Source organism: Ranitomeya imitator, chromosome 2 (assembly GCF_032444005.1).
Source record: "Ranitomeya imitator isolate aRanImi1 chromosome 2, aRanImi1.pri, whole genome shotgun sequence".
Taxonomy (NCBI): Eukaryota; Metazoa; Chordata; class Amphibia; order Anura; family Dendrobatidae; genus Ranitomeya; species Ranitomeya imitator.
The window spans coordinates 250,031,926-250,046,635 of NC_091283.1; the positions used below are offsets into that span (position 1 = coordinate 250,031,926).

The 14,710-nt window shown below is 41.0% G+C and overlaps 2 protein-coding genes across 2 annotated transcripts in view; one reads left to right on the forward strand and one right to left on the reverse strand.

Moving 5' to 3' along the window:
- Positions 1-14,710, forward strand: part of LOC138662926 (oocyte zinc finger protein XlCOF8.4-like) — an 866,299-nt gene that overhangs the window by 621,778 nt on the left and 229,811 nt on the right. The window lies entirely within an intron of this gene.
- Positions 6,795-14,710, reverse strand: part of LOC138667353 (oocyte zinc finger protein XlCOF22-like) — a 44,324-nt gene continuing 36,408 nt past the window's right edge. Inside the window, exon 6 of the mRNA XM_069755583.1 lies at positions 6,795-7,886. Within this exon, the coding sequence (XP_069611684.1) occupies positions 6,865-7,886 (1,022 nt within the window). The 3' untranslated portion in view covers positions 6,795-6,864. The remainder of the gene's footprint in view (positions 7,887-14,710) is intronic.

A 14,710-nucleotide genomic window follows, 5' to 3' on the forward strand; every position in this document is an offset into this window, starting at 1 on the left:
AAGTTCACAGCTGATGCGGCTGCAATGTTAGAGATAGAGTCAGCATCTGACCGCTGTCTCCTATGCACAGGGACTGCCGTATTTGAGGATGGAAAGTGTTGTTCAGCAGCCATTACAGACCTGCAAAGTAAAATGGCAGCCCCCAACTCTGGAACGCTTCAATGGATCCCGCTGATTCTGAGATTGTTTTTTCGTGACATATTGTACTTCATGTTAGTGGTAACATTTCTTCAATATTACTTGCAATTATTTATGAAAAAATGGAAATATAGCGACAATTTTAAACATTTTGCAATTTTCAAACTTTTTTTATGCCCATAAATCAGAGAGATATGTCTCACAAACTAGTTAATAAATAACATTTCCCACATGTCTACTTTACATCAGACAATTTTGGAAACAAATTTTTTTTTGTTAGGAAGTTACAAGGGTTAAAAGTTGACCAGCGATTTCTCATTTTTACAACAAAATTTACAAAAGCATTGTTTTTAGGGACTATCTCACATTTAAAGTCACTTTGAGGGTTGTACATGACAGAAAATGCCCAAACTTGACACCATTCTAAAAACTGCACCTCTCAAGGTGCTCAAAACCACATTCAAGAAGTTTATTAACCCTTTACGTGCTTCACAGGAACTGAAACAATGTGGAAGGAAAAAATTAACATTTAACTTTTTGCAAACATTTTATTTCAGAACCAATTTTTTTTTATTTTCACAAGTGTAAAAAGAGAAAATGAACCACAAAATTTGTTGTGCAATTTCTCCTGAATATGCTGATACCCCATATGTGGGGGTAAACCACTGTTTGGGCGCACGGCAGGGCTTGGAAGAGAAGGAGCACCGTTTGAATTTTTCAATGCAGAATTGGCTGGAATTGAGATCGGACACCATGTCGCATTTGGAGAGCCCCTGATGTGCCTAAACAGTGGAGACACCCCACAAGTGACCCTATTTTGGAAACTAGATCCCCCAAAGAACTTATCTAGATGTGTGGTGAGCACTTTGAACCCCTAAGTGCTTCACAGAAGTTTATAACAGAGCCGTGAAAATAAAAAATCGTATTTTTTACACAAAAATGATCTTTTCGCCGACAAATTCTTAGTTTCACAAGGGTAACGGGAGAAATTAGACCATGAAAGTTGTTGTGAAATTTCTCCTGAGTACGCTGATACCACATATGTGGTAGTAAACCGCTGTTTCGGCGCACGGCAGAGCTTGGAAGAGAAGGAGTTCCGTTTGACTTTTTCAATGCAAAATTGGCTGGAATTGAGATCGGATGCCATGTCGCGTTTGGAGAGCCCCTGATGTGCCTAAACAGTGGAAACCCCACACAAGTCACATCATTTTGGAAACTAGACCCCTCAAGGAACTTATCTAGATGTGTGGTGAGCACTTTGAATGCCCAAGTGCTTCACAGAAGTTTATAATACAGAGTCGTGAAAATAAAAAATATTTTTTTCCACAAAAATGATTTTTTAGCCTCCAATTTTTTAATTTTCAAAATGTAACAGGAGAAATTGGACCCCAAAAGTTGTTGTCCAATTTTTCCTGAATACGCTGATACCCCCATGTGTGGGGGGATCACTGTTTGGGCACACATCGGGGCTCAGAAGGGAAGTAGTGACATTTTAAAATGCTGGTGTCATGTTGCATTTTCAGAGCCCCTGATGTACTTAAACAGTAGAAACCTCCCACAAATGACCCCATTATGGAAACCAGACCCCCCCAAGGAACTTATCTAGATATGTGGTGAGCATTTTGAACACCCAAGTGCTTCACAGAAGTTTGACGCAGAGCAGTGAAAATAAAATATCCCTTTTTCCCACAAAAATGATTTTTTTAGCCCCCAAATTTTTTTTTATTTTTGCAAGGGTATCAGGAGAAACTGGACCCCAATAGTTGTTGTCCAATTAGTCCTGAGTGTGCTGATGCCCCATATGTGGGGGTAAACCACTGTTTGGGCGCACGGCAGAGCTCAGAAGGGAGGGAGCACCATTTGACTTTTTGAGCGAAAAATTGGCTGTCGCGTTTGGAGACCCACTGATGTACCTAAACAGTGGAAACCCCCCAATTCTAACTCCAACCCTAACCCCAACACACCACCAACCCTAATCCCAAACCGATCCATAATCCTAATCACAACCCTAACCATAACCCTAATCACAACCCTAACCCCAAAACACCCCTAACCCTAATCTTAATCAAAACCCTAAGCCCAGCATACCCCCCTAATCCTAATCTCAACCCTAACCCCAAACCTAACCCTAATCCCAATACAACCCTTACCCTAATCCCAACCCTAACCCTAATGCCAACCCTAATCCCAACACTAACCCTAACTTTAGCCCCAACCCTAACTCTAACTTTAGCCCCAACCCTAACTTTAACCCCAACTCTAAACCTAACCCAAACCCTAACTTTAGCCCCAACTCTAACCTTAACTTTAGCCCAACTCAGTTTAGCCCAACTGTAACCCTAATTACAAAATAGAAATACATATATATTTTTTATTTTATCATTTTTTCCTAACTAAGAGGGTGATAAAGGGGGGGTTATTTACTTTTTTCATTTTGATCACTGTGATAGATCCTATCACAGTGACCAAAATGAAACAAGAGAAAGAATCTTCCTCTGCCGGCCAGCAGATCATGGCGGACGCACTGCGCATGTGCCCGCCATTTTCTTACAGGAGTAAGAAGCCGGCGGCCAGGAGGTGAAGCAGCAGGACCCAGGGACACCGGTAAGCATGAGGGGGGGGGATCGGGGACCCTATTCTCTGTCCTCTGATGTGCGATCACATCAGAGGACAGAGAATGAAACATCGCACTTTATTTTTGCGGTCACCGATAAAAAGTTATTACCGGCAATCACAAAACAGGGGTCGGTAAAAACTGACCCTGATCATGTTCTTTGGGGTCTCGGCTACCCCCGGCTCCAGCGCTGAGCCCACATCTTTTCTGGGACATGTCAGCAAGCACACCGGAAATTCTGCCCATCAGTGACCCTGTCACATTATCGCGGCTCACCGATGGGTTGGCATGACAACCAGAGGTCTCCAGCAGAAGTCTATGGTTGTCACTGCCAGATTGCTATGAGCGCCGCCCGCTAGCTGGAAACGCATGGATCAGGAATCGTCCCACCGAATTCCCGCTGTCCTTTTTCATGGGCAAAATGCTACTCGGGCAACACAGGGTGAGGGTAAAACAGTATGGCAATGCTTTATTGAGTCACAAAATAAGCAGATAACAGAACAGTCCAAGCAAAATTCCCAAGATGGTACACATTACAGAATCTCACCCTTCCGCTGACTCGCCGGGATAATAGCAGCTGTGACTACAGATCTTATAGGGTCGTTACCTCACCTGTGGCACACACACACAGAGGAGGTAATGACAAGCATAGGAAGATAAGAGTCCATAGAGTCCATACAAGATACAAGGCCAGTTGATCTGAGGATCACAACCTGGCTTCCCCAAATGTATCCATGGTTCATTGATGGGTCAGTGGACCAGATCTGTGTTACTGCAACCGAGGCCGAAAACCCCTAGGTTGTTTCCTATAGAATGATAGACCCATGTCCCTCGTAATGGAGCCATGATGTAAAATGACTGCTGTCCTGTCTCTCATCCTTTTGAGATGTATGGATGTCTTGGCAGAATCTCTCTGGCTGTTTCTCTCTGTCTCTTTATACAGAGGCATGTAACCTATCTTTAGACTTAACAAGTGTCCCTCATTCAGTATTTACATAAAGGATAAGAATAGAGAGGAGATCAAGTAGCATTACTTGATTATTTAAATTATTTGCATAGTTTTATCCTCTCTGCTTTAGAAGTCAACAAACTGGTTCCATAATACAATGCATAATTAGCATATCAGCAAATATCACTAGTGATCAAGGCTAAGCCTCAATAAAAGTCAATATTACAGGCTGACACAAACAAAAGTCTGTTTTCTTGACCAACCAGAAATCAACACTTAAATTTCAAGCCAATATACACATAACATTCTATTATTCTTCGTTTGCTAAAAATAGTCGTCTGGTTAATTAAGATACAATGCTGTATGTTTTCTCAATGCCAAAAGTAAAAAAAAAAAAGTTTTTAATATTAAAAAGAAAAAAAAAGTTCAAATCACCCCTTTCTGCCTCATTCAAAATTAATAAGAAAAATCAAACATGCACATATTTGGTATTGCCGTGTTCAGAATTGCTTGATCTATCAATATAAAAAATAATTAACCTGATCGCTAAACGGCGTAACAAGAAAAAGTCAAAATGCCAAAATTACGTTTTTTTGGCCACCATAACAACATTGCATTAAAATGCAATAACGGGCGATCAAAAGATCGCGTCTGCACCAAAATGGTATCATTTAAAATGTCAGCTCGGCACCTAAAAAAATCAGCCTTCACCCAACCCAAGATCATGAAAAATAAAGATGCCACGGATATCGAAAAATGGCACAGTTCTTTTATAGTTTACCTAATAACGATTAGTTATTTTTACTGATAAATGTTTGTTTTGGGTCATTTATTTTCTGTTGTTATTTGGTTTATCCTATAAAACTCCCATATAATATTCTCAACTTATACGCACGCCATGCGCATCATGTTTTTGTACAATTTGTCAATAATATATATAGGTTCTTCCCGTCTGAGTTATTTTTGAAGGTCAACAAAATACGATTTTCCTATAATTCATTTCTCACCCTCTAGGTATAATAATGGCTTTTCCCTCTGTGGGATTTTTGATGTTTAGAAAGGTTGCCAACTAGTTGGATAAGCCCTTCTCATTCCTCATGTTCGGTCCTCATATTTGCTGGCACCGTTTCAGTGATGTTGGCGCTTGTGTCCTTGGGGCTCTTTTGAGGTTTTTACGTCATGTGAGCCCTGTGCCCAATCAGCGCTGACGTCACTGTCACCACCTTCAGACAAATCAAGCATCATGAGGCAGTCAGAGAGCAGCCACGACCCTGGCTTCCTGGTCATGTTCAATACGTCCGAAGGAAGAAGCAGTGAAGCTGCCTCTGATCGGGTGCAGGGCTCGTGTGATGTAACAACCTCACATAAGTGAGTCACATAAGTGAGTCTCGACACCGCAGAAGTGGAGCCGGCATGCCAGCGGAGTATGAGTGTTTTTAATTTAATGAGGCCAAACATGAGGATTGAGTTCACTAAGAAAAAAAAAAGATATATATATATACACCATATTTTTTGGATTCTAAGATGTACCTAGGTTTTAGAGGAGGAAATTAGGAAAAGAAATTGAAGCAAAAAAATGTGGTCAATTCTACACTTAGTATCCCCTATCCTGGTATATATGGTCTCCTCATCCCCATCCTGATACACATAGTCTCCTCACCCCCATCCTGATACACATGGCCCCCTCATCCCTAACCCTGGTATGCATGGACTTCATCCCTATCCTGGCAGGAATGATCTCCCTCATCCCTATATTAGTATGCATGGCCCCGTCCTTATCCTGGTATGCAGGGCCCCCATCTCATCCTGATATGGAGGGTCCCCATCTCATCCTGGTATGCAGGGCCGTATCCCTATACTGGTATGATTGGCCCCCATCCCAGTCCTGGTATGCATGGCCCAATCCTTATAATTGGCCCCATCATTGTATGCATGGCCCCATCGTAAAATATTAAAAAACATTACACTTACCTACCCGGAGCTCCCTCCCTGCTCCGATGCCAGCAGCTGCTTTATGCTTGTAAGCAGCACATGGCAGGGACGTCACAAGCAGAGCACAGCTGCCGGAGAACTCACCGGGACTTTGCGCACAGAGAGCGGTGAGTATTCATTGCTCTTCAGTAGTGCACAGTATCAGCCACCGGCTTCCTGCTGCTGCCGGCGGTCACGTGTGCCGCTACTTAAGAGAAATGAATATTCATTGGATTCATTCATTCATCAGGAAACTATTTAATATTGACCTATATTCAAGCGGGACTAGACAAAAAGAAACCTACAATCGGGTATCATGTTATCCAAAACAGTCAGAAAACCAGCCACATATTGGCAGACCCCCGACCTCAAACTATATACTTTGTAAGATTATAAGCCAATCCAGTGTCAGGAATAGATAGTATGTGAAAATACAGTATATACCACTCAGGGAACACTTAACTTTCAGAGATAATATCCATATTCATACTAAATAATGGCACAGATCTTCCAGATATTATGATTGCACACATCCCTAGTCTTTATAATGATATTGCACTCATTCCTTGACAGACCGCAGCATGGCCATTAGTTAGAAGCTGCTATTGATCTTTTGAGCAGGTAAGTTTTCCCTGAGCGGTATATACTGTATTTTCACATACTATCTATTCCTGACACTGGAGTGGTGTATAAACTTACGAAGTATATAGTTTGAGGTCTGGGATCTGCCAATATGTGGCTGGTTTTCTGACTGTTTCGGATAACATGATACATGATTTTAGTTTTTTTTGTCAAGTCTCGCTTTAATATAGGTCAATATTAAATAGTCTCCTGATGAGTCGCCCTTGGTGAGGACGATGAAACCCGTAGAAATGAGAAGCTTGGAGAGTGAGTGTGTATACATCACCTCATCCTATATACTGAACTGTGGGGTACATGTTTTTTCTATTAGTCACCTACTGACTAACCTTCAGGGGGTAAATTATGGATATAGTTTTACATTTGGAATTAATAAAGTTTAGTTTTATCCTTTTATCAGCAAACATGAGGAATGACAAGAGACAACCCTTTTAAGAAGATTCAATCTTGGTTAAAACTATTCCAACATTATGAACATTAAAAAAGGCTTCTCCCCTATGTGACATCTCTGATGTTTATTAACCGTTGATTTCCAAGTAAAATATCTCCCACATTAAGAAAATGAAAAAGGCTTCTCCCCTGCGTGAGTTTTTTGGTGACGAACAAGATGTGATTTCTGGTTAAAACATTTCCCACATTCTGAACAGAAAAAAGGCTTCTCCCCTGTGTGAGTTCTCTGGTGACTAACCAAATATGATTTCTGGTTAAAACATTTCCCACATTCTGAACACAAAAAAGGCTTCTCCCCTGTGTGAGTTTTTTGGTGTCTAACAAAATTCTCTTTGAGGGTAAAACATTTCCCACATTCTGAACAGAAAAAAGGCTTCTCCCCTGTGTGAGTTCTATAGTGAAAAACAAAATGTGATTTTATTTTAAAACATTTCCCACATTCTGAACATGAAAACGGCTTCTTCCCCGTGTGGGTTCTATGGTGAATAACCAAATCTGATTTCCGGTGAAAACATTTCCCACATTCTGAACAGGAAAAAGGCTTCTCCCCTGTGTGAATTGTTTGGTGTCTAACCAAATCGGATTTCCAGTTAAAACATTTCCCACATTCTGAACAGGAAAAAGGCTTCTCCCCTGTGTGAGTTCTCTGGTGAACAACAAAATGTCCTTTCTGGTTAAAACATTTCCCACATTCTGAACATGAAAAAGGCTTCTCCCCTGTGTGAGTTCTATGGTGACTAGCAAGATTCCATTTATGGCTAAAACATTTCCCACATTCTGAACATGAAAAAGGCTTCTCCCCTGTGTGAGTTCTTTGGTGTCTATCAAAATGTGATTTCGGGTTAAAACATTTCCCAGATTCTGAACATGAAAATGACTTCTTTGCTTTAGGAGCAGTTTGTTTTTTAATGCCTATTTTGTGACTTTGATTTTCCTTAGTAGTAAGTAATGAATCAGAAGATGGGACCTGTTTCATAGGATCAAATGACAGATCTTTGCTGTGAATGGATGATGATATATCTGGAGTAATGGCATTTACTTCAGTTGTATCTTGTACGATATCAAGATCATCAGATTTAAAAATTGAAGTTGTCAGCTGTCCCTCTGATCTCCTGGTACAGTCATCTGCTAAGATAAACAATTATTATTTTTTAATAAAATATCCTTGAGTTTTATATTTTTGAACATTTCTACTACTATAAAAATAGCAAGCTATGTAAAAAAAACTTTAATTATATAACAGTTAGGGCCAGAAATATTTGGACAGTGACACAATTTTCGCGAGTTGGGCTCTGCATGCCACCACATTGGATTTGAAATGAAACCTCTACAACAGAATTCAAGTGCAGATTGTAAACGTTTAATTTGAAGGGTTGAACAAAAATATCTGATAGAAAATGTAGGAATTGTACACATTTCTTTACAAACACTCCACATTTTAGGAGGTCAAAAGTAATTGGACAAATAAACATAACCCAAACAAAATATTTTTATTTTCAATATTTTGTTGCAAATCCTTTGGAGGCAATCACTGCCTTAAGTCTGGAACCCATGGACATCACCAAACGCTGGGTTTCCTCCTTCTTAATGCTTTGCCAGGCCTTTACAGCCGCAGCCTTCAGGTCTTGCTTGTTTGTGGGTCTTTCCGTCTTAAGTCTGGATTTGAGCAAGTGAAATGCATGCTCAATTGGGTTTAGATCTAGAGATTGACTTGGCCATTGCAGAATGTTCCACTTTTTGGCACTCATGAACTCCTGGGTAGCTTTGGCTGTATGCTTGGGGTCATTGTCCATCTGTACTATGAAGCGCCGTCCAATCAACTTTGCAGCATTTGGCTGAATCTGGGCTGAAAGTATATCCCGGTACACTTCAGAATTCATCCGGCTACTCTTGTCTGCTCTTATGTCATCAATAAACACAAGTGACCCAGTGCCATTGAAAGCCATGCATGCCCATGCCATCACGTTGCCTCCACCATGTTTTACAGAGGATGTGGTGTGCCTTGGATCATGTGCCGTTCCCTTTCTTCTCCAAACTTTTTTCTTCCCATCATTCTGGTACAGGTTGATCTTTGTCTCATCTGTCCATAGAATACTTTTCCAGAACTGAGCTGGCTTCTTGAGGTGTTTTTCTGCAAATTTAACTCTGGCCTGTCTATTTTTGTTATTAATGAATGGTTTGCATCTAGATGTGAACCCTTTGTATTTACTGTCATGGAGTTTTCTCTTTACTGTTGACTTAGAGACAGATACACCTACTTCACTGAGAGTGTTCTGGACTTCAGTTGATGTTGTGAACGGGTTCTTCTTCACCAAATTAAGTATGCGGCGATCATCCACCACTGTTGTCATCCGTGGACGCCCAGGCCTTTTTGAGTTCCCAAGCTCACCAGTCAATTCCTTTTTTCTCAGAATGTACCCAACAGTTGATTTTGCTACTCCAAGCATGTCTGCTATCTCTCTGATGGATTTTTTCTTTTTTTTCAGCCTCAGGATGTTCTGCTTCACCTCAATTGAGAGTTCCCTTGACCACATGTTGTCTGCTCACAGCAACAGCTTCCAAATGCAAAACCACACACCTGGAATCCACCCCTGACCTTTTAACTACTTCATTGATTATAGGTTAACGAGGGAGACGCCTTCAGAGTTAATTGCAGCCCTTAGAGTCCATTGTCCAATTACTTTTGGTCCCTTGAAAAAGAGGACGCTATGCATTACAGAGCTATGATTCCTAAACCCTTTCTCCGATTTGGATGTGGAAACTATCATATTGCAGCTGGGAGTGTGCACTTTCAGCCCATATTATATATATAATTGTATTTCTGAACATGTTTTTGTAAACAGATAAAATAACAAAACTTGTGTCACTGTCCAAATATTTCTGGCCCTAACTGTAACAATTTTTTTCTCCCTGGATAGAAAGTGTATTTTCCTAATCCATTATGTCTAAAACAAATAGAAAATATATAGAACAAAAAAGCATGAGCCGTGTGCACAGTGAACAAACCTATAGAGACATGTTCACACCACCGAGAGACTTGAACACACAAAAAAGCACAGTGAAACCAAAAACACTCTGTTGCAAAAAAATCACAGTGAACAGCAAGTGCTAGTAAAAAGATGGAAAAAACAGGGTATTTGGTTGATACGTTTTTTGCAAAAAATGTATATTAAGCCGCTCTACCAAACGTCAAGGTATACCCATATCAGAGCAGTCCTAACTAATGTATGTAATCCCTATCTAATGTATTTAAAAACCTGATCATTTGTACAATACTTGTATCAGCAGGGTTCAGAAAGGGAATGTCCGTGCTGTTCACAGTGATTTTTTTGCAACAGAGTGTTTTTGGTTTTACTGTGCTTTTTTGTGTGTTCAACAAATAGAAAATAGAAAACTTTGCTTCTGTGATCAGGACAAACAAATTTTGAAATTTTCTGTTTTCGGTAAAAATCTCAATTCATATTCAATATTGAGTAGTCTTCTAGAATATTCTTGAACTGCTAGAATTGTGCAGAAGTTTCTACAATTTTCCAGAATTATCTAGAAGTCTCTAGAAACGTTTAGAACTTTCTAGAACATTCTCAGACTGTTCAGTAGTAGTCATACAAGAATAAAAGCACATGTGACTCGAACCAACATTTCGGTTTATGATATTGCTGAGTAAGAGAATAACAAATAGTAGTTAAACAGTAATTATTTTTTTTTAGATGGCATCAATAGGTTGTTTGCGCCCAGCAGATGCATTTTGCTACGTGTGTGGACAATTTATAAAGACAACAGAGAAAAAGTATTCTATGAAAGCATGTCGTAAGATGTGCGAGGCCTACAAGGCATATTTTGGCATGCCTGTTGGTGATCAAGACAAGTGATTCACATGCGAATATTGCAAGAAAACTCTTGAAGGTAAGGTGAACAATTGCTGCTTGTTTAGATGGCAGTGCTTTATTTTGTAGAATTTCAATGATTTAGGTCTAGTACAGTTTAAGGAGTTGCAATTGACAACATTTTCACATATATCAATGCACAATAGTAAAATATGTATTAAGTAATGTGTAAAATTTCATGCTTTTAAATTTATATAATTAATTATATCTGCTATGTTACAGGTTGGTACAGAGGAGAAAAGAGCCATGACGTTTGCTATCTCGCAAATTTGGCAGCAACCGACCAACCACTCAAGCAACTGCTACTTCTGAATGGTGGCTCCTGCCAAACGTGGCACAGGCAAGAATGCGCCTCAATTCATTTATCCAGACCTTCCTTCCCCCATTCCCCCAGTACCACACTGCCCCGAGATGCCTTTTCCAACTCCCCTGAAGAGGGATCAGCCATCTTCAGGAAAAAGCAGCAAGACGGACAGCTTTCCTAACGAGAAAGAAATCAACGATCTAATCAGAGACCTTCATCTTACCAAGTCCAATGCTGAGCTTCTGACATCCAGGCTCAAGCAGTGGAACTTGTTGGATGAAAGCGTGCAAGCCACAGATCACAGAAAGCGTCAAACATTTCCAACTTCTTCTGTTGAGAAGATGGGTTGTGCTTCTGCAACAATGTGGCCGGTCTTTTTGAGGCTATAGGTATTACATGTTACCTGAGTGAATGGCGCCTATTCATAGACAGTTCATCCCAGAGCTCCAAAGCCGTGCTGCTTCACAACGGAAACAACTACCCTTCTCTCCCTATGGCTCATTCTGTGTATCTCAAAGAGGACTACACCAGTGTCAAGATGTTGCTAAGTGCCTTGTAGTAGGATGACTATGGATGGAAGGTCATCGGAGACTTCAAAATGGTATCATTCCTGATGGGCCTTCAAGGTGGTTTCACAAAATTTCCTTTGCCTCTGGGACAGCCGGGACACTAAGGCGCACTATCACAGAAAGGACTGGCCACAGCGGACTGAGTTCTCTGTGGGGAAGAGCAACGTCAAGTGGGAGACACTGATAGAACCTCTGAAGGCGCTGATGCCACCACTGCACATCAAGTTAGGCCTCATCAAGCAATGTCACGGCTGTTGACAAGTAGTCAGCAGCTTTCAGGTACCTCCAAGGTCTTTTTCCAAAGCTGTCCGAGGCAAAGGTCAAAGCTGGCATCTTCGTCGGACCGCAAATCAAGAAGATCATAGAATGTGACGAGTTCGCCAAGCTGCTGAACATTACTGTGAAAACTGCTTGGAACAGTTTTGTTGCAGTGGTTCATGGCTTCCTGGGTAATTACAAGGCTGAAAACTATGTGCAGTTGGTTCAGACTCTCATAAAGAATTATAGAAGAGAACTCAGAGGAGCAAGGTGGGTGCTTTCATCAAGTTATATTGGACTTTGACCATTATTACCAAGGACAGTATAATGAAAACATGATGGGGGACTACATTTGAGGGCTTCTTCGAAAAAGCGATTTGCATAACACTCACAAATTTAGAACACCTAATCATTTTTTAACCTTTTTGAGAGATTTTTGACTGCCTTTGTCTATTTGCCATGCAAGTGTTTTTTTTATCATACCGCATGAACGAAAATATAATAATTTCCTTTTTTTTCTCAAAATAAATACGAAATTTTTTTGGGCTGTGGTCATAAAATCAATGTTTGTGCTGTATATAGTCGTTTTTCCATAGTCTTTAAACATAAGCAGTTGAAATATTACACTTGGAAGCCAGGAACAAAAATTGTGTTACATGGTGTTATTTACCAAGACAATGACTGTTCACAGTCTAATAGAAAACCTTGTTGGATGAACCAGTAGTGTGTGGTGTTCAACTGGTTAATGATCTCCAGTCTTATTTAGAAGCATTTCGCAGGACCTTCGAGGAACCTGGTCATGTCACATCGACAGCTTCAGCTCTGCTTCGCCTACGTTGTTCAATTCCGCAGTCTTTTGTCTGAATTATCCTACAATAATGAGTCGTTGCTGGCTACCTTCTGGGAGGGTTTGTCGGGAAGAATTAAAGAGCTGACTAGGCAGGCCTACAAACCCTTGATGACCTGATTTCTATTGCAACTCGAATAGATCTGCGTATTCATTAACGTGCAAGGAGATCAAATGAGACAAGAGGCCCTACCACCTGGGCTCTACTTCACCTAAGTCAGCTACCTCATCTTCCTCCCCTGAGCCCATGGAGGTTGATCGTGTAAGTCTGGCCAGCCGCCGCCAGGATGCACGTCGCAAAGAGGGAAGTTGTCTCTACTGCGTTGGTCTTGAACACCTTATTCGTACCTGTCCAAAGAGGTTGGAAAACTCCAGTGCCTAGGTTCAGTTGGAGAGGCTACCCTAGGTAGAGAACATTCCTCTCCATCTTTGCAAGTCTTAGTCACCATGTATTTTGGAGCAATTGAATTCTCTGAACTCTGTTTGCTGGATTCTGGAGCTGCAGGGAACTTCATCCAGCAGGCGGATGTAGATCTCTACCACTTACCAGTCCAGTGTCTTCCTGATCCATTGCGTGTGACCGCCGTAGATGGCAAACCACTGACCGAGCCTGTGCGGTTTCAAACCGAGTCTGTAGAACTCTGGGTAGGTCTAACTAATTCTGAAAGAATCTGTTTTTATGTGTATCCTGGTTTGTCTACCTGGACGACATTCTGATTTTCTCTGCAGACTTGGCCATGCATCGGAGGCAAGTGTGTCTGGTACTACGAAGACTCAGAGAGAACAGTCTTTATGCCAAACTCAAGAAATGCCTCTTTGAACAGGCCTCTTTGCCTTTCCTCAGTTACACTGCATCTTCTACAGGATTAAACATGGACCCTGAGAAGTTGTCTGCCATTCTCAAGTGGCCTCGTCCGTCTGGACTAAAAGCCATACAATGGGTCCTTGGGTTTGCCAACTACTACCGGCAATTCATCCCTCACTTTTCCGCCCGAGTGGTGCCCATCACAACTTTAACCGGGAAAGGGGTAAACTCCAAGGAATGGTCTTCTGAGGCAGAGGAGGCCTTTTTTTCTCTCAACAAAGCCTTCACTTCTGCACCCATTCTCCATGGTCCAAATTCTAATTAGCCATTTTTCCTTGAGGTAGATGCTTCCTCCATAGGTGCAGGAGCAGTTCTCACCCAAAAATCATCTACCGGAAGAATGGTCTCCTGTGGTTTTTTTTTCCTAAGTTTTTTTCCCCCACAGAGAAACTATTCCGTTGGAGATTGGGAATAGTTGGCTATCAAATTAGCTTTGCAAGAATGGAGACATCTTCTAGAAGGAACACTTCATCAGGTAGTCATATTCAACGATCATAAAAACCTTGCATACCTTCAATCCGCACAAAACAATCCCCAAAAAAACAATCCTCAAACAAAGTCCTGCTTTTCCACGTTGCCTGTCAGCGTGCTTTAAGGTAGCCCCGAAGCACGTTCAGGGTACAGCCTCCTGAAGAAGCCCACGCGGCTGCCTTGGACACACACTGACAGGCGACATGGGTAACCAGGACTTAGTTTGAGTGTCGCTTTTATCCCTAGGGTAGTGATATTTGGATAATGGGTTTATTTAGAGTGATGTATACTCTCCCACATTTATTTGGTATAATGTTTGCACCTTATTTGCACTATGCATTTTTTTGCTATTGCATTGAAGTTTATTGAGGTGGAGATTTATGACCTCTGTTTGCCCAGCCTGCATTTTCTCAGTGCCACTGTTTTTGTGTCCTTCACACAGAAGCTCTCTATGTGCCTTGTCATTGATAAGCTGTTTTTATCATGATTTTTTTGTGATTTTCATGTAATATCATGTTTTCAATAAACTTTGTTATTTTTATGAAATAACTCTTTTTGGACAGAGAGTATCTGTCGCCCTATATACAGGCCACTCATTGAAATCCAAGATTGTAGACACCCGTGATGCTAGTTACTGGACACACCGTGATTTAACATATCCCTTTTGTCACATCATTTCTGTCCAGGCCTATTTCATGAGTTTTATTTTTTGGAAAATTCTGTGGAAGCATGGTTGAAAAGCAATGTCTGA